At 32.6% G+C, this 24,655-nt stretch overlaps 1 protein-coding gene across 1 annotated transcript in view; it reads left to right on the top strand.

Annotated features, from left to right (window-relative positions):
• Nek1 (NIMA related kinase 1) overlaps window positions 1-24,655 on the top strand; it is a 223,133-nt gene that overhangs the window by 33,041 nt on the left and 165,437 nt on the right. Inside the window, 8 exon segments of the mRNA XM_047550153.1 lie at window positions 693-893; window positions 4,374-4,434; window positions 7,765-7,873; window positions 7,875-7,914; window positions 22,647-22,706; window positions 22,937-22,996; window positions 23,088-23,135; window positions 23,382-23,456. Coding sequence (XP_047406109.1) covers window positions 693-893; window positions 4,374-4,434; window positions 7,765-7,873; window positions 7,875-7,914; window positions 22,647-22,706; window positions 22,937-22,996; window positions 23,088-23,135; window positions 23,382-23,456 — 654 coding nt within the window.

The raw sequence follows: 24,655 nt of genomic DNA, 5'->3' as shown, positions 1-24,655 counted from the left end.
GAGGTATCAAAAGTGTAATTTTGCATTTTTTTCAAAATGGAATCTTTAGACCTTATACTGCCTTACTTCTGTTTTCCTTATACTTCAGTTTATACTGTGTTTAATCCTAAAATATATATTACTATTAAACATAGCTTGTATTCTATGTTGGAATGTTTGCCATATTGCTGATTCTATAACTTGGGGAGCATCACAAACAAAAATAATAAAAACAGACGCTGCCTAATAGGTTTATTTGTTATATTTTGCCCAAATACGTTTAGTTTTAGTTAATTTCTGTTCTGGATATGACAACAGAATCACAGGAAGGAAGATTTTAAGTGAAGGTTTAAAAGATCCCCCTTTGTGTTTCTTTGACCCAAATTTTCCTACCCCAGAGGCATAATTTTTTTTTACCATCTTGATTATTGTCATGGTTTATAAAGTCTTTCATTAATAACTATCTCATTTCTTAGCATTTTAAATAAGTAAAAATTACTCACATAGTAAATTATCACGTTTTGTTTTTTGAAAACTAGTATCCTGTTTGGAATAAATTTATAGATATGCGAACATTTGGTGATTAAGTTATTTGGAAGAGAGTTGCATTTCTATTCTGTTAATAGGAAAAAAACTATTTCTCCTTACTGATATATACCCAGTTTCAGTTTCTGTATGTTTTATATATGTTGATTTATTTTGTGGATTTTTAGTTTGAAGCTGGCAATATGAAAAACCTGGTACTGAAGATAATATCTGGATCTTTTCCACCTGTGTCTTTGCATTATTCCTATGATCTCCGCAGTTTGCTCTCTCAGTTATTTAAAAGAAATCCTAGGGATAGACCATCAGTCAACTCCATATTGGAGAAAGGTTTTATAGCCAAGCGCATTGAAAAGTTTCTCTCACCTCAGGTATGTTTTTTTTTAGTAATTAAAATTATATAGTAGAGTTATGGTATTTAGTAAGAATCTGCCCTCTGTTTTTGTGGAAAGCATATCAGAACCTTGGGGAGTGGGGTGCTTTTTCAAACTACATCGGCTTCACTTTCTTTTCCATCTTACATAACTACATTTCTTTCTGTTTGCTTTCCAGTTGTGCATGATTTCTCTATTCCTATCTGTAAAATTATTAAACCTTTCTTTGCTTTGTTTTTCTTACGTATAAGCAGTGGGATTATAAATATTTCTATATTGTAAGATCATTATGAGAATTAAAGAGTACACATAAAGTGCTCAATGTCTAGCATGTACGTGATCAAAATATTCAATATGTATTAGATACCATCAACGTATCAATCTATTATGCTATATAATATATTACCAGCATGATTCATATGGTTAAAATTATATTTTACTTGACAAAAAAATGATTGGAAATGATTTGTAGGCATTTTTATGTATGCATACTAGATTATTGACTCAAGATTTTTCCTCTAGTATTCAAATATATAAATATTTGTTGAGTTGAACTGAATTTTAATGTGACCAGTTTTATAAATCAATCTACATCAAATTAGCTAGCATAAATTACTCACAAAAATGTGATCACTTGAAATTGGAATTATTTTATTTCTTGTTTAGTTTAACCTTTTTTAGTTTAAATAATCACCATTAAGTGCTTTTGTAAATATGTAGCAAAATTATAGTTGTATTAATTGACTTCCTTCTGGCTTAACAGAACATTCCTGTGAACAAATATTCCTTAGAAAACAGATTTGAATTTCACTATTAATACTAAAAGAATGCATTAGTAAGCAAGAAAGCCAATTAAAATTTGGAGGTTAAAGTTTACTTGCATAGAACATAGCAAAAACCTCTGACATGTGGGTGTCTTATAAGAGTTCTTTGTTATAAATAACATTTATAAGGACAGCTTTATGAGGTAGTATATTGTTTTGGGGGCAGCTACAAGAGAAGAAACAATGACTTCATTTAATCTTGCTAAAAGTTTCTGTTCCCTGTTCAAGCAATTAGGACACTCAGTCCAGGGCCAAAACACTGGAATTCAACTAGCTAGCAATGAAAGGGAAAATGTTAAAGCCTGAAATATGCAAAACTTATAGGAGGAAAGGGCAGATTGTGATAATTAACAAATGGAATTTTGATGACCCTCCTTGTTGCTTTTTAATAATCTCTTAGATTGCATTTTTCAGGATAACTTATATCTTTGGTTCTTCAGGTTTATTTTCTATTATATTTTACTTGTTCAGTATTCAGGAGAAGAAGTTTGTGACTTTTTTTTCTTCTTTTATGGTACTAGTGATTAACCAGAGATGTTCTACCACTGAGTTGCATCCCAGCCCTTTTTATTTTTTTATTTTGAGACAGGGTCTTGCTAAGTTGCTGAGGGTGGTCTTGAACTTGTGATCCTCCTGCCTCAGGCTCTTCAATAGCTGGAATTACAGACTTGTGCCACTGTTGCCAGCATGTACTTTTTTTAAGGCTGTAACTTTGACACAACTTATGATTTTTTGTTGTTGTTGTTGTGGTGCTGGGCCATGTGCATGGAGGCAAGCACTCTACCAACTGAGTTATATCCCCAGCCCTACAACTTATGATTTTACTATAACATTTGCACTATTGTTTTCAGTATTTTTATAATGGTCTTTACAGTTTCAATCTTTAAAAAATATTTTTTAGATGTTGATAGACCTTTATTTTATTCATTTATTTATATGTGGTGCTGAGAATCGAACCCCGTGCCTCACACATGCTAGGCAAGTGCTCTACCTCCAAGCCACAACCCCAGCCCCCAGTTTTAATTTTTAACACCTAAATTTTCTCAGTGCTATAAGCCAAGGTCGTTAGGTCCTTATTCTCAGTCTTCTACCCCTGGCACTTCTTCCTGGATGTGACTTGATGAATAATGAATATAAGCTCTAATTTATTAAGACTATAGGTGCTGTCCAATAGGACACTCTGTGAAGGTGAAACTTCCATATCTGTATTTTCAAACATCATAGCCACTAACCACATGAGGTTGTTGAGCACTGAAACGTGACTGGTGTGATTGAGGGACTGAGTTTTAAATTTTAACTTTAAGATATACACATGAATAGTGGCTGTTATGTTGGACAGCATAGCATAGGGAATCCAGGATCATCTTCGATTCTCTGCATTTCATCTCTCAATTCCCATGAACTTTTAAACAAGAGAAAAGACTCATGTTCAACTGTGGAAAAAAATTATTCAATTTTGGGGCAATGTGGAGGTCATAAAACACCCATTTTCTTCCAAAAAGGAAAACAAATGCATATGTTCAGAAGAGAAAACATTCACATACTTGCTCTGAATTACCTGTGAACCAGACTTTCACTTACATTTATCCTTAAAGTACTGGTTCTCAAAGTTTAGCACACATTATAATCCCCTGGAGGGTTTTTCCAGATTCATCCACCACAGTCTCTGATTACATAATTCTAAGGTAAAGTTTTAGAATTTGCATAACTAGCTAATCCAGTTGTTACTGATACTATTGGTTTGAGACCTATAGGTGATCTTTAATGGGAAAGAAAACCACCTCAGGTCATGGTTTTCTGCTGATTATGGTGTCTGGTCCATTGTTACTATAGGAATATTCTTTCTACTAGGCTTTACTTCTCTTGGAAAAAGAGAAAATTCATTTGTCTTTCTTGTCTCCACCCAGTCAACCAACAAAAGCAGCCTTATGAAGTTAAATCTTTGTTGGTTTCATAGTTTTACACTTTAGAAAAATGGAATAGGGAGAGAACCTTACTTCCAGAAATGTAAATGATTTTAGCTTCTTCTTTTTTTTTTTGGGTGCTGGGGATCGAACCCAGGGCCTTGTGCTTACAAGGCAAGCACTCTACTGACTGAGCTATCTCCCCAGCCCCCAATTCTTGCAATGTTTGCAAATGCTGAGGAACAAGTAATAAAATGTTTTAAGTAACACCAAAAGAGGCACTTATTAAATTATGTAAGAATATAGATCCAATAACATGTTTACAGTTTTGATATGCAGCATATCTTTCGATATGCTGAGATAATTCTGAGTGAGTTTCTTTAGGTAAGACATGATTCTCGAAATTTTGAAGTAAATGATGGATATGGATTATATAGAATATAGAGATTATTCCAGTTAGGTAGTTTAAGTATTTACATATGAAGCAGGCAAGTAGTAAATGGGAATCTAAGTTGTACAATATATTAGTTTGAGAAGAAACCTTATCTGGAGAAGTAATAAAAATAAATTGTTAAGATAGGAAAAGAGCTTGAGAATTTGCTGAATGGATTATTTGGTTTTAATTTGAACAGTTTATTTGGCAGCATATTATGATTGAAAAAGGAAACTGTATAGTGATTAATGGGTAGGTCTTTTTATTTTAGAAATTTAATATCTTTTTAACTTTTTTCCCCCTTTCTTAATCTAAGCTTATTGCAGAAGAATTTTGTCTAAAAACATTTTCAAAGTTTGGAGCACAGCATGTAACAGGTAAATGGGCTTTTCATCTGTTTGTGACAATCAAACCTAATTATATTAGAACTATATGTAGCTATATAGATGAAAAGAAAGACTAAATTGGGATGATTGTAGACTAAATTTAATCTAGAGTAAATATGCCTTAAAATTGCTTATAATATATGGTAATGTACAATACTTTTTGATAAATTAATTAAAAAATTGTTTCTTATCTGTCTTATTTAAATGAAACCTGGCCTGAAATTTATATCTTTATTAAATGATTAGCTAAGAACATTGTTAGAGAATTTTATAGACTATGCAGTTTAGTTATAAATCTCAATATAAATTATTTTTCTTTAAATACTTCATACTCCAAAATTTTCTTTAATTATATGAAGTCAAGTACTTTATTAAGCATAGGTTTGCTTTTAAATGTGACTACTGGCATTAAAATATTTATAGGATTGAAGATGTGATTATTAACTATACATACCTATATAAATGCATGGATATAGATAAACATACACACATAGACTCACATATATACACATCTGTGTGAGAAGGAAACTGTTTCTTCCTACATATAATCAATTCAGAATAGATTTCTGAAATCATCGAAAGTTATGTAACATGTGAGGAATATAATTTTGAGTTTGGGTAGATTAATACAAGTAAATACCGTATGATAACCTGAGTTCATATAGACTAGAAATGGTATGATAGTTTGTTCTCAGGAAGGCCAGCTGTTCTATTATGTTGTTGTTTTGTTTTATTTTAATGTGATACTGGGGACACATGGCCTCATGCATGCTAGGCAAGTGTCCTGCCCCTGACCGATATCCCCAACTCCTTTTATCTCCTTTTAATGACCCTTGGACTTATCCTCTCATTGTGTAGACTGTAGGTTCCTATGAAATCAACTCACTCTACACAGAATTTCAGAGACTAAGAATAACAGAATCAGCACTATCTCTCCTCTCAGTCAAGCTTCATAAGTCAAATCTTAATCAAAAACCACCTTGTCACAAAAGCCAGAAACATCCAGCGTCAGTCAAGATATTCTTTCCATGTGGATAAATCTATGTAGAAATTTGAAAGAGAAAGTCATTTGTTTTAAGAACAGTTGAAAAGGAAATTTTCAGTAGTATGGGACTAAAATAAGGTAGTATTGCTAATGGGCTTGTAAATATTTTATGGGCTCCAGCTCCCTACATTGTTTCTTGCTAAAGGCAACCTTAACACTAAACCTGAGAAGAGTTAAAAAATCAGATGAGTATTTCTCCCTCATCTCTGGAACATGAATGGGAATTATTCATATCTGTCTCTTAGGAATCTTCTTTTATGCATTTGTGCCTGCAAGTCCCTTTTCTGGCATACACATTTCTGTGGTTGTTTTAGTACAAGTAACCCAGTTACAATATTGTGACTTTGCATATCTGTGTTTAATTTGATCATATGGTTGAACCTCTAATTTGATCATGTGGTTGAATTTCTCACTAGTTTCTGGGTCAGGATATGTGTAAATATGTATTTAGAAAATCTTACCCCATCACACTGTGTAACACATCATCAATATAAATTACGTGAGTCTCTAATATACCAACCAAATTGCTAGCATTTTTTGTTTTTTAAAAGTGTACTAAATTATATGGATATGTATTCATTATTAAAAATTTTAAAGAGAAAAAATACCCCAATTTTAATACATACTGTCATATTTGACATATTTTTCTGTGATGACATTCATAATGACTTTGAATTGGGATTATGTTATAAGGAAAGTTTTATTTATTTTAGTTCATATTATTATGATGAACATTTTCTAATGCCATTAACTTTTTCTTCGAAGAACTGAGTTTAATGGTAGTATTTCATTATAAATATCCGTTAAATTTTTTTCTCCTTTCACCTCCTGAAAAGGAAGAATACTTTCTGGAAAAGATTGATTTAAATTAATTTAGCACATGATAAAATCCTGAGCTAGAGAGTGGGTTGGAAGAGGGAGAAAAAAAGCTCCTACTCAGGCTGTGGGGGAGTTTGAGCACAGAGGTACCTTGGCAGATGTGGAAAATAGAAGAGGAAAGAGGGTTTGGGTAAGGGTGATGTAGCGCATACTATTTGACTTCATTTAATATCCTTGAGGTGTGAATAAATTGTAGAATTTCCTTAGTTTATTTTTCTTTAACTTATTGTTCTTAGACTGAACCTCATCTTGGCTTCAATAGGGATTAAATATATAATGCTATAAAGTTTATCCTCCTGCATAAATATTTTTATGTTTCTCTGATTATTTCTTTAAAGTCAGTTTATAAATAGTGGTTGTGATATGGATTGCCCTTCAGAAAGTTTGGCTAATTTATTATTCTACCAACAATGTATAAAGATACCCATTTTGTGGTGCCTTAAGCAAATTAATGTTTTAAATCTTTCTTCTTCAGTAAGTCTATAGGTGTTAACACTATTCAGACCATATATGAAGGGGGGGAAATTGCTCATAGTGATAGAATTAATGTTTACCAATTACTCTTGGAGTTTATGGTTTGATTTTTTAATATAATTTTTCTTTTATTCTTTTTTTTTTTTGAAGTACTAAGAATTGAACACAGGGCACTCTACCGCTGAGCTACATCCCTACCCCTTTTTATCTTTTTTTTTTTTTTTCTTAATTTGAGACAGGGTCTCACAAAGTTGCCCAGATTAGTTTTGAATTTCAATTCTCTTGCCTCAGTAGCTGAGTAGTGGAATTACAGGAATGCATCACTCTTCTTGGCTTGAAAGTAATTTTTAAAACAATTTTTAAAAAATTGTTTTGAGCAGTTTCATTGATGTGTAATTCACCTTTTTACAATTTACCCATTTAGAATTACAATTCAGTGGGTTTTTTTTTTTTTTTTTTTTTTTTTAGTGTACTCAGATACATACAACCCCCACAGTCAATTTTAGAATGGTTCTTTGTTGTTGTTGGTACTGGGGATTGAACTCAGGTCAGGGGCAGTAGACTACTAAGCCACATCCGTACCCATATTTTGTATTTTATTTAGAGACAGGGTCTCACTGAGTTGATAGTACTCTCTTTTGCTGAGGCTGTCTTTGAACTCAACGATCCTCATGCCTCGCCTCCCAGAGGATGGTTCTTTTTTAATATGAGAAATTTCAACATCTTAGGGGAGCTTGGCTCTTTGCTTCTTTCCAAAATGGCTTTAGTTGAGCTATTGATGTATGCTCAGGAATAAAGGAGGTATTTTATAGAAAGTTTCAAATGCTATAATGGATTATGAAAATGAAAAAGTACCATCTTGAAGACTTTTGAATAAAAATTTAATATAAAAAAATGAAAAAATTCTTTGTCTTTTTATGTAGCTAAAAGACCAGCTTCAGGCCAAAACTTGGTTTCTGTTATGCCTGCTCAGAAAATCACAAAACCTGCTGCTAAATATGGAGTACCTTTAATATATAAGAAACATGGAGATAAAAATTACTTGAAAAGAAACCACTTCAAAACATAAACAGGTATGATCATGTTACAAACTCTTGATTAGTAACACATTTGATCTTATTTTATAGTAGCTCAGTTGAGTTGTCTTGATATTCATAGGATTGTTTTTATTGAGTTTCCAAGGAACATTACTATTCTCTGCTTTACTAGTCTTCTAAAACTAAGGAGTCTTCTAGAAGTCATGCAGAAACTTTTAGTATATATTAAGTAACTAGTTGGTGCATAAAAATAAAAAAGCATATTTTAAATGTGATCACTTGAATGACTTAAGTAGAACCATTTGATTTGTACATGAAAACCGTAAATACCTGTGATATATTTAATAAATATTTGGGGAAATTTTGTAAATCAAACTCAAATAAATCATATAGCTGGAAAGAATGCAGTCATACAGTCTACTCTATCATATTTCAGATAAAAACATTTAAGTTACATACCCAAGAACACAATGTTAATTGTAGGAAATTTTAACAGTTTTTACATGTCAGTATTGCAATTGCTGTGATATATGGGACCTGTTTTGGACTACATATACATGCATACACATGTGCGTATATATATGAACATGCATACCTGCTTAGGTTTATATGTATATACTTTCTACAATAAACTTCATAATCATAAATCCATCACTTTGGTTAAAATCTATCACAAAATAATTCCAAATGATTACTGTAAATCAGTCTTGAAATAAGTCATGTAAGTCAGCACAGAGTCAGGAGACAAAACTACACAATAATTTGAACAGGGAAAATAAAATTAATTATTAACTACTTTTAGGGAAGTAGCTTTTTAATGAGGTAAAGACAACTAAAGAATATATTATGGGGATAGCAGATACTATTCCAAATGCTGAGGCTCAGAATACCCAAAGAAGAAATGTATTTTGAACATTCCCAACCCCATCTTTATGGCCTTACTGGGTCAGGTATGACTGTAGCTTACTAGATGCTGGGATTCACTGAGGTGCCACAGTCTGGGACTGGCAAACAAAAAACTGTTCACCATTAAGCTGATGAAACTCCCTGAGAAACTGCGTAGTGTGTTGAAAATGTGCTTGGACACCACCTGTGGAGCTGTTGAACTCACCAAGAAGCCTAGTGGAACACGTGGGGTGCTTCTGAACTTTCTGGGAAGCAGGCTGGAATGCCGGCTAGGGCCCCAGTGGAACTCTGTAGGAAGCTCTCCTTGGAATTAGTGCTGAAACACATGGAAGCTGTTAGGGCATGGGCAGAACTCTCCTGGAAGCTGCCTACAGAATTGAGTGCCACTCATTATGTCCACATGCTGCAGTAACACAAAGTAAAGAAACACATTCATCAGGAGGAAAAGTTCTTCCTTCTGCAGTGTCCCTCCCACATCATCCGCTGACAAAGCTTCCTACTGTGTCAACAAGCAAAGAAGTATTTATGAGGTCCAGCTGCAGTAGCACAAGCAGGCAATGAAAAAGGACACTCTAACTGGTCCATCAGCTTTATCTTTTATTTATATTTATTTATTTATTTGGCATTACATTTACTCCGTCAATGTGACCAGTGCCATCATTCCCCTATCTCTCTTTACTTTAATTACCACAAGAAACTTTCATTTCCAGGCTTTCTCTCATTTCCTAGTCTCTCAAGTCCCATAAGACTCTGATCAGATCCTGCTCACCTCTAAACCTCCTGCATAGTTTTCTAAATTCTTCCCAAAGCCCTCTTATAATTTATCAGCAAAATCTCTCATATACTAAACTTCTAAAGACTATCTTCACTTGTTTTGCTCTTGAATACTCTGCTCTGTAGTTCTCTACATAGTGACTGTTTTCTCTCTGATGCCTTAGTACCACTGGGTCTCAAGATAGGATGAAAGCTTTTTTCTTTCTGTCAGACATTCCCTGCTACCTAGCTTAATCCCATCCCTAGTTTTGTTGCTTTTGCTACCATACATTAATCACCTGTTACCCCTGTATATAGGGTCATCTGCAATATACTCATTTTTTGAGTTTTACCCTGACTGACTGCTGCTCTTCCAAATATTGTCATATTTCTAGGTGATTTCATTATCCCAAAAAATGATACCATAGTACTTGGCTTTATTTTCTCATTCATTCTTATTTAGTTATCTTATCTCCTGTCTTAGAACTTTCACCTATAGTCATGCCATTGAACTTGTCATTGTCAGTAAGAGCAGCTTTTCCTCAGTCTCATTTATAACTACCTCACTTCTTTTTTTTTTTTTTTTTTTTGCGGTACTGGGGATCGAACTCAGGGCCTTGTGCTTGCAAGGCAAGCACTCATCAGCTGAGCTATCTCCCCAGCCCCCACTTCACTTCTTGACTACTATCCTATGTTTCTAGCTCTCTTCTCTGGGAGTCTGCCTCCAAAACTTCTTTGTCCCATTTGGATACATGAATCCTACTATTATTTTCATCTTCTTTCTCCTTATTTTTCTTATTTCCCTTAAATCCCATATTCTTGCATTATAATCATTTCTAAAACCTCAACTTTCTTTATTCCTTTCTTCCATTATTTCAAATAACCTGACAGAGACTTGGTGAAATCCAATTCCTCATTTTCTTTGTGCCTGAACCTAGGCAGTGGAATGTAGCTATGAAAACATGTGACTATTTAACTAGAATACCTTTTAAAACAATAACAAAGTCAAATTAACAGGTTCCTGCCACCCTGTAATAGTTCCTCAGTCTATTTAATTGCCTGTTTTCAAAATGGTTATTTCTTTCATCCCTCCCTCCCTCTTCCTCCTCCTCTCCTCCTCTTCTCCTTTTTTTTTTTTTTTTTTTTTGGTATCAGAGATTGAACCAAGTGTGTTTTAAGCCACATCCTCAGCCCATTTTTTATTTTGAGACAGAGTCTTACTTAGTTACTTAGGGTCTTGCTAAGTTTCTGAGGCTAGCTTTAACTTGTGATCCTCTTGTCTCTGCCTCCTGAGCTGCTGGGATTATAGTTTCACGCCACTAAGCCTGGCATTTCTTAATTTTCTTCTTGCTCTTCATAAGGACCAAGCGTATTCCTGCTCCACTAATAAAATAGAAATTGGAAGAAAACTTTCCCACATTCTATCACTTCTGCCAGGTCAGTTGTACCTAAATAATCTCCCTTGCTTCCTATTGCCTCATATGACCTTTCTGTTCCCATCTAGATTCAACTGTATCATTGGTATACTATTATTCTTTTTTACTTACTAAAGAATTTTTTTATCCCTCCTGCATCTTTATATTTTCCCCTCTACTGAATCATTCCTGTTAGCAAACAAATAAATGCATTGTATCTTGTCTTAAAAACAGAAAAGTTCTGGTATCTCCTTTTAGCTACTTCCCTATATCTGTAATCCCTTTAACTGCAAATTTTCCCAAAGTACTGTCTAGACTGTCTCCAGTTCTTCTCTCATTTGTTCTTGAACCAGTTTAGTGAAGGCTTTCTTTGTCACAGCTGCTATGAACCAGCTCTTGCAAAGATATTAGTGACATTCATATTACTAAATCTGATATACTTTTCTTCTTTCTTGATTTTTGATTTACTTATTTTCTCCTTTAATCATTTCTTAAGTCTAAACTATTACATTATTTTGATTTTCTCCCTGTCTCATTGACTGCTTCTACTCAGACTCCTTTGTAAGTTCCTCCTCACTTCCTTGACAATCCAAATGCAAAAGTAAGGACTCATTCTTTGAATATCTTCCTTCTTATTATCCTGGCTCATTCTAGTTGACAACATCTAGAAGCTGACTCAAATTTTTTTCAGCTTGAATTTCTTTCCTGAACTCCAGACCCCAAATCATCTTAATATTTCTAGTTAGAGTTCTAACAGCCCTAGGAATTAACATATGTACAAATGACCTGAGTCCATCTGTCCCCAAATTGATCTTCCTTAATTCAGTAAATAGCAACTCCATCCTTCCAATTTGTTCTTATCAAAACTTTTAGAATCATTATACTTTCAGTATCACATGCTATCAACCCTGCCTTCAAAACATATTCATATCTAAAATGTGGTGTTATATATATATATATATATATAATATATATATATATGATGGAATATTACTCAGCTTTAGAGAAGAATGAAATTCTGGCATTTGCTGGTAAATGGATAGACTTAGAGAATATCATGCTAAGTGAGATAAGCCAAACCCCAAAAAACCAAAGGCTGAATGTTTTCTCTTATATGCACAAGCTAATTCACAATAAGGCGGGGGGAGGTTGATAGGGAATAGAGTTACTTTATATTAGGTAGAGGTGAGTGAAGAGAGGGGAAGGAGTATGGAGGAAGGAATGATAGAATGAAACAGACATTATCACCTCAAGTACATGTGTAACTACATGACCATGTGATCCTGTAATATGTATAATCAGAAAAATGAGAGCTTATACTCTATTTATGATCTATTAAATGTATAAATGCATTGTACTGTCATGTACAACTAATTAGAACAAATAAAATTTTAAATTAAAATAAAAAATATATTCTTATCTAACTACTACTTTTTTCTACTATCAGCTTTCTGAATAGAGCCTTCCTTGATCACACTGTGTCAAAATAACAGCCATTCCTTCAACCACACTTGTGATCTATTTTATTTTTTCTCTACAACATGTCACTATTTAACATAGATATCATTTATTTAGGTAAAAACCCTGTCCTCCATTACAGGGTATAAGCCCCAATGGGTGAAGGTTTTTGTTGTTCACTGACAGATTATATCTGACCAGTATTCATGACAAGTAATAAGCACTCAGTAAATATTTACTGAATTTATGAAAGAATAAATGAGTGATAACTGAGATAGAAAGTTACTCCTAAACATTAGTTCTTGAGAAAGAAAAACAAGTATTTTAGGTGAAACTCAGTTTAAAAAATATTGGTATTGTTTTTAGCAAATTGATAACTATAGAAATAAAACCTGGAGAGAAAATGATAGTGGTCAACTTTCTTGAGCATACTGGAGTTGTATGTTTTCTGTAGGTCAGTTGTAGGGGAAAAAGTAGTTTTAATAAATATTTTCTTAGTTAAAAAGGCAAATAGTTGTTAAGATAAACAGTAGTTCTGAAAACATGTATACCAAAAGTTAATATAATTCCTTTAACTTCCTGTTGTAACATAATATGCAAATCTGAGAATTCTTTGAATTAGACTTATCAGAATTAAAAAAAGTGTACAGTATGTTCATGCAGAAAACATTAAGTGGCAAATTACTGCTTTATTTACCACATGAATGTCATATTCATGTTGGGTATTGAAGATCTCAGGGTTGAATTCTATATTCATTGTACCAATGTCCTATGAGCTCCTAAATTCTTAGTCTTAGCTCAGTTGAACTTCTTACTAGTTACTAACTATACCCTTGGTGCACTTTCTTTTTGTTCATTCTTTAACCCTTCATTTTTAAGTGCTCTTTTATTTGCCACTTCTTTGTAGGCATAGGTCACAATGATACTGTACTATTTTATAAGTCCATTGGTAAGTAATATGGAGAACATAACTTCTTCTATCCTCAAATATTATAGTCCAAATAGGAAGACAAACCCTTGAAAAAAGGCAAAAGGAGCAAGTTATGTGATGAGTATAAATTAGAAAATAGAATATTGACACCATGGCTTGGGATTCTGCCACATTGACAATGGTGGCATTCATTAATGTTCAATTTTCCTGATCTGAGGCAGGTAGGTAACATCCCAAATACTTTCTTCCTCATTGCCCTTTCTTCTTTATTTCCCAATTTTCACTTTTTCCTCACCTACCAAAAAGCAAGAAAATAATTTCTTCCATATCTGAAATCCTTCAGCACTTTATATGTGTCTTTTAAATATTATTTTTATTAGAATGTCTGTTCTCTGAAATTAGGACATGTTTTACACATCTCTGCACAAAGTGGCCAGTAAGTTTCTATGTTAAGAATTGAATAAATTATAGAAAAAATGAATTCCAGTTAACAAAATAATATATTTTACATTTAAACAGCACTAAATAAAGTAAAAGACCAAATAAAAACCTTGCTTTTAGGCACAGGTAAAAGGTCAATATCTTCAAGATTTTGTTTTAATGCTTCAAGGTAACTACTTTAATGTGAGGTAACAAGAGGAAAGCTATAGACTTTTAAACCCAATTCTTCCATGCATGTCCATTTCTTGAAATAAAAATTGATTTCTATTAAAGTTACTTGGTTCTTTGAAATAATTTAAATAGTATAACCATGATGTATAATTTTTCTGTAATGTACTATAGTTTTAATACACTTTGGTAGCTTATGTAATTAAAGAGAAAAGAAACATACTCCTGGTATCCAAGCAGTACACTTATTTTAACTTAATTTTGTTGTAGGGTCTTTTAATTTTTCTTCAAATATATCTTGCTTGTATTTTTAATACAGCTCCAAGTTTATAGATAACCTTGTGTTCCAGTGTTTTTACCTAATATTATATGTGCTTTCTGTAAAGGTTTGTGGTTTTCTGTGGTTGTATTATGTATTGTTGACATGAAATCACTTAGGTTGGTTGCATTCTTACAAATGTCCTTTCAAAAAAATGAGGTCCTGGATCCTAATTTCCTTGGAATATGTTGTTCTAAATAGAGTTCAGTGAAATATAATTTCACAGTAAATTTATTTCATGGTTAATTTTTGAGATGTTTATTTATTGCAAATGATGTTTACAAATGTAATCCATCTTAACATTTGGAATGTATGCATGTATAATCTCCCCTCCCAGAGAATAAAACTACCATTGGTGAGGGGGAATGCAGGTATATTTACCTTTATGTCATTACATCAATGAGTAATACACACTTGGATTGATGTGTAGAGCTGTCTTATCTCTCAATGGACATATATTAGTCTGAGAGAACTGAGAGATCAGAATCTTGGTGAGCTGAACTAATGATATAACAGAAGGCCCCTCATCTTTTGAGCAGTATTGGAGTCAAATATATAATTGTTTTTTCATATGTCTTATATAATCAAATAATGTTAGTTTTCTTAATGTTTCCCTAATTTTCAATTAATATTTATTCATTATTCAAGAACAGCATGCTTTGGAACTTTGAGATTCCTGTTCCTAATGTTCTGCATAATTGATGCTATCTGTCAAATATTCTGAATGATAGACAAGTGATTCAGATGACAGTTATAAATGTTTTGGGCTTCAGGAAAAGTCATTGCTCTCATACTTTTTTAGGCAGATAAGTATTATTTTCTTAGCCCTGATCATTGAACAACTAATAATATCTGTTCTTGGAATATTTTATAATTTATGTTAAGAACACAAAATAAATTTCTTTGCGCCATAATGTGAATGTACTTAATGCCACAGAATTTATGCTTAAAATGATTAGAATGGGAAGTTTTGTTATATATTTTACCACAATGAAAAAATAGAAAAAAATTTAAGGAAAATAAACAGAAAAAATAAGGAAAACATGACAGTTAAATGTGCAAAAAAGATTTCAAGCATCTTAACAATGAAAACAATTAAACGGGGAGGGATCAGTTACCAATTTCTAAAATATTTTAAATATGATTCTTCAGGATTTTTTTTCCTTGATTTTTACAGGATTTGTATTTGTTTAGAAGACTTCTTTTTCCCCCAGCAATTAAAGTATCTTTTACATTCAGATTTACAATGACTTGCTGGAATTTTTAAATTTTAAGGTTGAAAATGAGAAATTTATAAGTAAAACCATGACCACTTAATCAACAGATATAAACTTAAGTATACTATTACTCAGCATGTCATCAAAATATTTGAGTATCAGAAGACTTTATTTGCTTTAGTTCCTGTAATCAGATTGTTAAAAAAACAGCTAAAACAAGAGTGGTTATTTAAACCACCAGAGGGAGCTCCATGAACACATTTCAGTAATTTGGTTCTGATTTTTAAGTGTAGATATTTTATGTTATTATATTTTTCTCTTCATTGTAGAAATAGTGTTCTGAAAATACCTACATGATCTCAGAGAAACAGTGTGGTATATTTATTTCACAAATATTTGAATGCTTTGTATGTACAAAAAAGATGAACTTGTCTGCCTTTATATAACTTACCCAAGGGTGTATAGGTGTCTTAGGGAAGCCTTTCCTTCTAGTCCCACACTAGTATAAAAGCTAGTCTTTTATATCAAACTTCTATATTACTCAAATTCATAATTTTAATTATGACATTTTTAATTATTTGGTGTTAGATTGGCTACATGAGTTAACCTTTAGAACTTGTCGAAATATATAATATAGAGCTCTGTGTCCAAAGATTAAGACTCAGCAACTCTCAGAAATTATGTACTTTTTACTTTGTTTTTGTTTGTTGATTTTGTGTGTGTGTGTGTGTTCATGCACATGTGCATACCCAGTTACATGGGATTAAACCCAGGGGCACTTTACCACTGAGCTACATCCCCAGCCCATTTTATTTTTATCTATCTATCTATCTATTTTTAAATTTTATAACAGGATCTTGCTAAATCACCCAGGCAACCTTTAATCCTTTGAACTTTCAATCCTCCTGCGTCAGCCTCTCGAGTTGCTGGATTACACATGTGCACCAGTGTGCCCAGCAGATATGTATTTTTTTAAAAAAGGGGATTTATTGAGATATAATTCATATACTATATAATTTGCCCAATAACAGTTTGCAGTTAAATGATTTGTAGCATATTCCAAGATTTGGGTAGCCATTTCCCCAATTTTAGCACATACCTATCTCCCCTCAAAGAAATCCTTTTCCCATTAGCAGTTAACTTCTCACCTGACCCCTGCCACAACCCTAGGCAATAACTAATCTATTTTCTGTCCCTATATATATATTTGCTTATTCTGGATATTCCATATAAATTAAATAATACAATAGGTGGTCTTTTGTGCTGGCATCTTTTACTCAGATTGATCCATGTTGTAGCATGTTCTATTGTTTTTTGCCAAATAATACTCCTTTGTATGGAACATTTCTGTTTTAATCAGCTATTTCGCTGATGTGACTAAATGTCCCAACCAGCACAACTGTTAAGGAGGAAAGGTTTATTCCAGGGCTTGTGGTTTCAGAGGTCTTAGTTCATAGATGGCTGGCTTCATTCCTTGGGGCTCAAGGTGACGCTGAACATCACGGTGGGAGAGGGTGGTGGAGGGAAGCAACTTACATCACAGTGCTCAGGAAGCAGAGAGAGACTCCACTTGCCAGCTGTAAATATGTAAATATATGTATATATATATATCCCAAAGCCTTGCCCCAATTACCACCTCCTCCAGCCACACCCTGCCTACCTTCAGTTACCACTCAGTTAATCCCATCAGGGATTAGTTTACTGATTAGATTAAGACTCTAAAAACCCGATCATTTCTCCTCTGAACCTTCTTACCTTGTCTCACATGTGAGCTTCTTGGGGGACACCTCACATCCAAACTATAACAATTTATATATTTTTTCTTTTTACATAAAGTGTTTATATAAGAGTTTTTTGAAGTTTATAGAAATAAACCTGTATAAAAAATAACATTTCAAAAGATTTGCTGACGTTTCAGTGTTTTAAGGTAATTTGTACAGTGTGCAATGCCACATTTGTGGCCAGTGATGTTATATAATTATTGTGTTTACCTAAATCTGAAATTCATCAAAATCAAGATAATCAGTTATATATTATTTTTAAAAGACAACCAAAAACTTTTTGTGAGTATTCATAGTAACAAAGGAGGAAAATCAGATCATAAAACCATGTATGTTGAAAAACCATAGGTGATTATTGGAACCTAGTAGCATTTTCTAACAATGAAAATCAACTTTAGTGCTCAGGTAATGTAGTGGCTCTATATTTATATAAAGTTTTTCTTTTTAATAAAACTCCTGAGTAACACTGTCACTAGTTCATTTCCCTGCTACTTTTGATGCTGGGGTTTGAACACAGGGTCTCACACATGGTAGGACAGCATTCTACTACTGGTCTATAACTCTACCCGCTGTATCTGCAAATTTAAATTCTATATATATAGAACATGCCTGAAAATGTTAACTATGTTTGTAATATCATGAAGAACCATATCTACAATTTTTATTTCTTGTGTTTCAAGAATAGTGTTCCCAGAGATCTCTCATATCTATTTTAAAACGGGGTTGCTATCCACTAATTGTGGCAGAACCATTTTAGTGAATAAACTGCATGACTTTTTATGAAACTTTGGACTCTGTGTGTATGCGTGCATACATACCTTCTCTAAGTTCAGATGGGAACATATTTCTTACTGTGGGTTGCTTGTAGAAAAAGTTTGAAAGCCACTATTCTTTAAATCTTTCAGTATTCATTTAATCAAGTCTAGTGTCTTTTTTCTGGGGTTAAGTGGTTAGTTTAAGTGGAAGTTGAATTGAAATACTAACCAAAATTGGAAGTTAGGAGTTAGGAACTAGTAATACAGTGAGGTGGTGTGGTGTGATGGTTCTGGCAATCCACTGCTTGGATTATTTTGTCAGGCAGTCTTGAGAGTGAAATCAGGTTTGACATTTAATATCATTTATTACAGTATGGCTTTGAGGTAAAATATCGTATCAGTAAAAGAGATTGGTTTATGATGGGCATTTAGTAAAAATGCCAAAGCATATTAGAATCATTATTCTTTTCTTATAAGTTTATCAACCAACTGGATGGTGTTATATATTTTATCATTTTCTTTTAAATAATACTGGACTCATTAAATAATATATTCATTGAAGCAAAATGGTTTCATTTCATAAAATGAAAAATATAGTCAGCCCTTGGTATATCTTCTGAGAATTGGTTTCAAGACCCCCTACAAATACTCAAATCCACAGATGATTCAAGTCCTTCATATAAAATGACATAGTGTTTGCATATAACATCTGTACATCCTTCCGTGTATTTTATTTTTTAATTTTTTTAGTTGTAGATGGATACAATACCTTTATTTTATTTATTTTTATGGGGTGCTGAGGATTGAACCGAGTGCCTCACATATGCTAGGCAAGTGCTCTACCCCTGAGCTACATCTCCAGCCCTTGTTCCATGTATTTTAAATCATTTTTAAATTACTTATAATACCTAATACGATGCAAGTGCTAATGTAAACAGTTGTTACACTGTATTGTTTAGGGAATAATAACAAGAAAAAAACGTTTGGACATGTTCAGTATGAATACATTTTTTAAAAAAAATTTGGATCTGTGGTTGGTTAAATGTGCAGATATGGAACCCACAGATGTGGAGGATGTGCTCTACACAGTTTATATTATTTATCATGCTGCACTTTTAAGCAGAAAATTTAAATATCTTTTTGAATTTTTTTCACTACAAGTAAACTTTTGTGCCTTTGCAGGTTGATTTGTTTGTTTGTTTTTTGGTACCAGGAATTGAACTCATGATTGCTTTATCACTGAGACATATCCCTATCCCTTTAGTTTTTGTTTTGAGAAGGGTCCCCACTAAGTTGCTATGACTGGCTTTGAATATGTGCTCCTTCTGCCTTAGTCTCCCAAGCTGCTAGGATTACAGGTGTGGGTCACCACACCTGGCTGGAGTTATTTTTTATATATTGTAAGCAATATAATTTAACAGTTTCAAAATTAACCTTACCAATTTTGTAATGTATGGGTGTCATTTTTATTTTGTAATAGTCTGAATTTGCTTTTCAGAATTTTAGTGACTACCTGCATTGGTCATTCTACAAAATTTAGAATGAATACAATGAATAGTATTTAAAAGTATTTTTTCTTTTTCTTTTTCTTTTCTTTTCTTTTTTTTTTTTCTTTTTTTCTTTTTTTTTGCGGTACTGGGGATCAAACCCAGGGCTTTGTGCTGCAAGGCAAGCATTCTACCAACTGAGCTATCTCCCCAGCCCCAAAAAGTATTTTTTCATAACGTTAACTTTTGCTAAAATATGGCTCCTATTGAAATAGAGTTGTTACTGCATGATTTAATCAAATGTTGTATTGTCTGAATAATAATGTAAATGACCATGAAGAATCTTTTAGCCAAAGTAATTTTTTAAAATAGCATCTGCTTTCCTTTGTTCTGAAACCCAACACAGATAAAAATTTTTGTATGGTATTCTTCTAAAATACCATTTCTTCTATAACTAAGAAATGTAAGACTGGAATATGATAGATAACTTTTTCTGTAAAAAAAGTTTATCTTACTTGGTATATAGAATTATATGAATCATATTTTGAATTGTTGGGAAAATGGATTATACATTAACGACTTAACCTTTATTACAAAATTGGGTAGTTAACAGAATAAAAACAAAAGAAAATCATAAGTCTATTATGCTTATGAGCACACATGAAGAAATCTTATAAAGAATTAAAATGACAACTAAAATCAAGCAAGTTATCAAATGAGTAATGATTATAAGATAGGACTTATTTTAGAAATATAAGGATGAATCAACAATAGGAAACTTGATTATTAGAATTTTACTGCGTTACTAGAGGAAAAAACCTTATATCTTTATTTTGAAAACTTCTTTGATTTAAAAGAAGACAAAACTCAAGCTAATACAGTGTTAAACACACACACACACACACACACACACACACACACAAACAAGCAATCTATAAAAGGCATTATATATAATGATGAGAAATTGGAAACATTAAATTCAGGAATAAGACACAGGTGTTTTATTATCATTGTCATCATTAAATGTTTTGCCAAAGGTCTTAGTCAATGAAATTAAAAGGAAAAATTAGAAACATAAATATTAGAAGAGAGAGCATAAACATTATTTGTAGATAATATGATTACCATTTAGAAATTTTTAATGAAACAGCAGAAAATTCAATGAATTCAATGAAGTGGGTAGATAGAAGATCAACATTCAAAAATGAATAATTCACTAGAAAATGAAAAGAAATAGTAACCCCTGTACCATACTTCAGACTAGACCTTATAAGAAAGGTACAAGATAATTGTGAAAGAAAAGAATCTATATCATTATACCATATGTCAATAAAGAAAACAAATGTTGATACAAACAACGGGGCAAATCTTGAAAACAATGTTGATAAAAAGAAGCAAGAACTGAAAGAATATGTATTATATGATTCCATTTTTGTAAAACAAAAAAACTATACTACATTTTTTAGTCAGTCTTAAAATAATATGGGAAACCAAGAGAATGGTAATAACAGAAGTCACAGTGGCAGCTACCTCAGTAGGAAAGGTAAGTGGTCTGGAAGGGCACTTAGAGGACTTCTGAGTTTTGGCAGTATTCTGTTTCCTGCCTTGGATGGTGATTACATGGATATTTCCTTTGATACGAACTAAATCTCTGTCTTTTATCTGCTATGGGTGACTTTATGTCACAGTTAAAAAGAAGAAGGGGAAAGAGGAGATGGATAAGTGAACAGAATAGAAAATTCCATAAACTGATCTGTGTTTGTGATGTGTGTGTGTGTGTGTGTGTGTGTGGTGGTGGTGGGGTTATTGTATGATAAATTAGGCCTTTCAAATCAGTGGGGAAAGAGATTTCTCGGTAAATGGTTGCAATTATTGGACTTTCTGAAGAAAAAAAAAAAAGATTCCTACTCATTCCGTGATCAAAATGTATTTCAAATAAAGATCTAAATATAAAAAGGATTAAAATTTACTATGTCTTCCTATGAAGATAGAATAGACATATGCCATAAAGAGAAAGATAGGTGGATTTAACTATATTTAAATTATTAACTTTTGTGCAGTAAAAGAATAGACAGACTTTAAAATAAAGAAGTGAGAAAAATATTTTAAAACATCTATAATAGACAGTCTTACTTTCCATAATATAGCTTCCTATAATTGTACAGCCCCCAAATTAGGTCAATAATTCATACATAAAAGAAGAAATGAACATTAATAGACTAGAAAATATTCTTAGCCTTTTCAAGAAGCAGAATTTCAAGACAGTCTGAAAATTCAATATGTATGAGAATGTGGAATGTATGGAAGTATAAATTGGTACAACATCTTGGGAGGCCAGTTGTTTTCAACATTGAAATTATGCTTTTTCACTATTTCCGTTTCTGAAAACATTGTCCTCTAAAAGATACAACAAGAAGATGTATGTACAAAGAAGTTCCTTTTGGCATATAAGGAAGGAAAATTTCAGAACCAGCCCAATGGCTATTGCTTAGAGGAATGGTTAAATAACTTAGAGCCCCATGTGGAATATTGCCATTGTTAGTTTGCTTACCATGATGTAGAACTGCACATTGTTGTTTAACAAATTTTTCAATATAATAATACATTTTATTACATTTATGTGAAAATCATAAAAAGCTAAAATTCTGTATATGTGCATAGCTATATATATTTAAATACATAAAAAATGAAATGGTACTCATGAAAATATTGGAATGGGAAGTGAAGTAGACTTTGAATTTTGATTCTTATTTGAATTTTATTAGTGAACATACACTATTGTGAAATTTTCAAAGAAAACTTTATTATTGGCCTTTTTGTGATTATTGAACTTTTAAAATAATGTTTTATCATAATGTTAGAAAATTTACAATTAATATCCATATGTGAGGACAAAAGTAATTGATAAATGGGGAAGAACTCTTTTCTACAGTATCTTTAAATCTACCATTTCTCTGTTTAGCAGAAAGGATTTCAAATACAAACAGTCGTGTTTCTTTTTTGTAAACATAATTTTTGAGAAAGTTATGTCAGTATTAATATTACCTGTTTCTTATTTTAAATTTTCTTAAGTTTGGAATTTTCAAATGAGTGTCTCAAAGTCTTTATCTAATTTGTAGTTTTTACTTTTTGTCCAGGCACATCAAACTCCAGTGAAGAAAGTGAATCCTGGAGAAGAAAGGAGGAAAATGTTTGAGGTATAAAGATATCTGTCTGCTTATTTTAAAGCTTTGCAAAAGTAATTATTAAAAAAAGAAACAAAATCTTACAATATAAAACCTCCAAACCTTTCCTCCTTATTCTTTCAAACAAAATAAGCATTTTATTTTAATCTCCTTGGGCTTACCCCTGCCATTGGCAAACTAACTTTCCTGAAGAAAGTAGGAATTATTATCAGTAAAACTTATTATTTTTTCTTTAATTTAAGGAAGCAGCAAGAAAGAGAAGGTTGGAATGTATTGAAAAAGAGAAAAAGCAAAAGGATCAGGTAGTTTTTTTTTTCTTATTTTTCTTCCTTTGCCAACTTGTAGATGAGAATAATTTTGAATTCTAAGAAGTATGTCTTTAAATTGTTACAGATTAGTTTAATGAAGGCTGAACAAATGAAAAGACAAGAAAAGGAAAGGGTAAGGGGGTAATTCATTTTTCTATGGTACATTTCTTCCTCTCCTCCACATGTTTTTTTAAGGAAGTGCACTGAGCATGTACATGTATGTAACAACAAATCTTACCATCATGTATAATTATAATGTAGTAATAAAAAATAAGAGAAAAAAATATACTGATTTCCATTTTATTGCTAAATATATTTCAGGTATTTATATTAAATACTTGAAATGGTGTTTTGTTTGTTTGTTTCTTTTCCCCAAAAGTTGGAGAGAATAAATAGGGCCAGGGAACAAGGATGGAAAAATGTGCTAAGTGCTGGTGGAAGCGGTGAAGTAAAGGTAGGTATTTAATACCAATATAGTTATATACTACTATTGTTATTTTCTCCAGTTTCATCTTCCTCTTTAAAATGCCTGTTACTGGTTGCTCTTTGTGTGTGTGTGTGTGTGTGCAAAGTTAATTTATATCTTGAAGCCTCCAACATTTATTACTTCTTAGCTTTCTTGTATTTATTTGATATGTAACTGATATTAACTCATATGTGATACTGAAAATGGCTTTAAAAAGTTTCATTTGAAGACTGATAATCCATTCCTGTCGGAGGAATCACAAATACAAATCAAATGAAAATGAAAGTTTGTCACTGTTTTTCATCTAGCCTTAGAAATTAACTTCTCAGAAGATCCTTATTAAATTTAGCCCCTGCCAGTCTCCAAATTTGTCTCCATCTATTCCTTTCCATAACACTTAATGCAGTTTATGTGGAGCTTCTTTGTATGTAGCCTACTGAATCTCTGGTTTTACCCTTGTGTTTCTCTTTCTGTCTGTCTCTCTCTCTTTTTGAGACAGGGCTAAGTTGCTGAGACTGGCCTTGAACTTGTGACCCTCCTGCCTCAGCTCCCTAGTTGCTGGGATTAAAGGTGTGCACCACCATGCCCATCTTGTGTTTCTCTTTAGTAGATGGCACCCTTCCTTTCTTCCTTGAACTCATTCTTGCTCCTGTTCATTATTAAGTCAACTGAAAACTAGATTTATTTATTCAAACATTTCTTTTGGGTAAATATAGACCCAATATATAACACTGGGCAAGTTACTTAACGTTTCTGACCTTCAGTTTCTTCTTTAACTCTCCCCCACTTGAAACCCCCAGAGTTTGGCTAGCAAGGGCCCAGACAGTAATTTCCTTTTCCTATCTTTATTCTGTCAGTTTGAGCCTCGCTCATACTTCCTCTTTTGCTCACAGACCATCCCACCCAGTCTATTTATCTGTTTATGATAGTCCAGATTCTAAGATGGTTTCCAAGACTTCAAACCCATGGTGTACACACCTTGTATTCCCTCCCTTTGAATTATGAATGGAATCTGTTGCAGCTCCTTTGATTCAGTTTTGTAACAGGGGAATTGGTTATGGGATACTTGGTCCCATTGTTCTATTAATGTGTAAGACTCCCTCACAGCAGACTGGAAAGAAAAAAGAAGTCTGGAGAGATACTTCTGTTAGCTTGGAAGAGAGCAAATACTGATATGGCAAGAAAGT

This window comes from Sciurus carolinensis, chromosome 4 (genome assembly GCF_902686445.1).
Source record: "Sciurus carolinensis chromosome 4, mSciCar1.2, whole genome shotgun sequence".
In the NCBI taxonomy this organism is placed as follows: Eukaryota; Metazoa; Chordata; class Mammalia; order Rodentia; family Sciuridae; genus Sciurus; species Sciurus carolinensis.
This window is presented reverse-complemented; position numbering and strand designations above follow the sequence as displayed.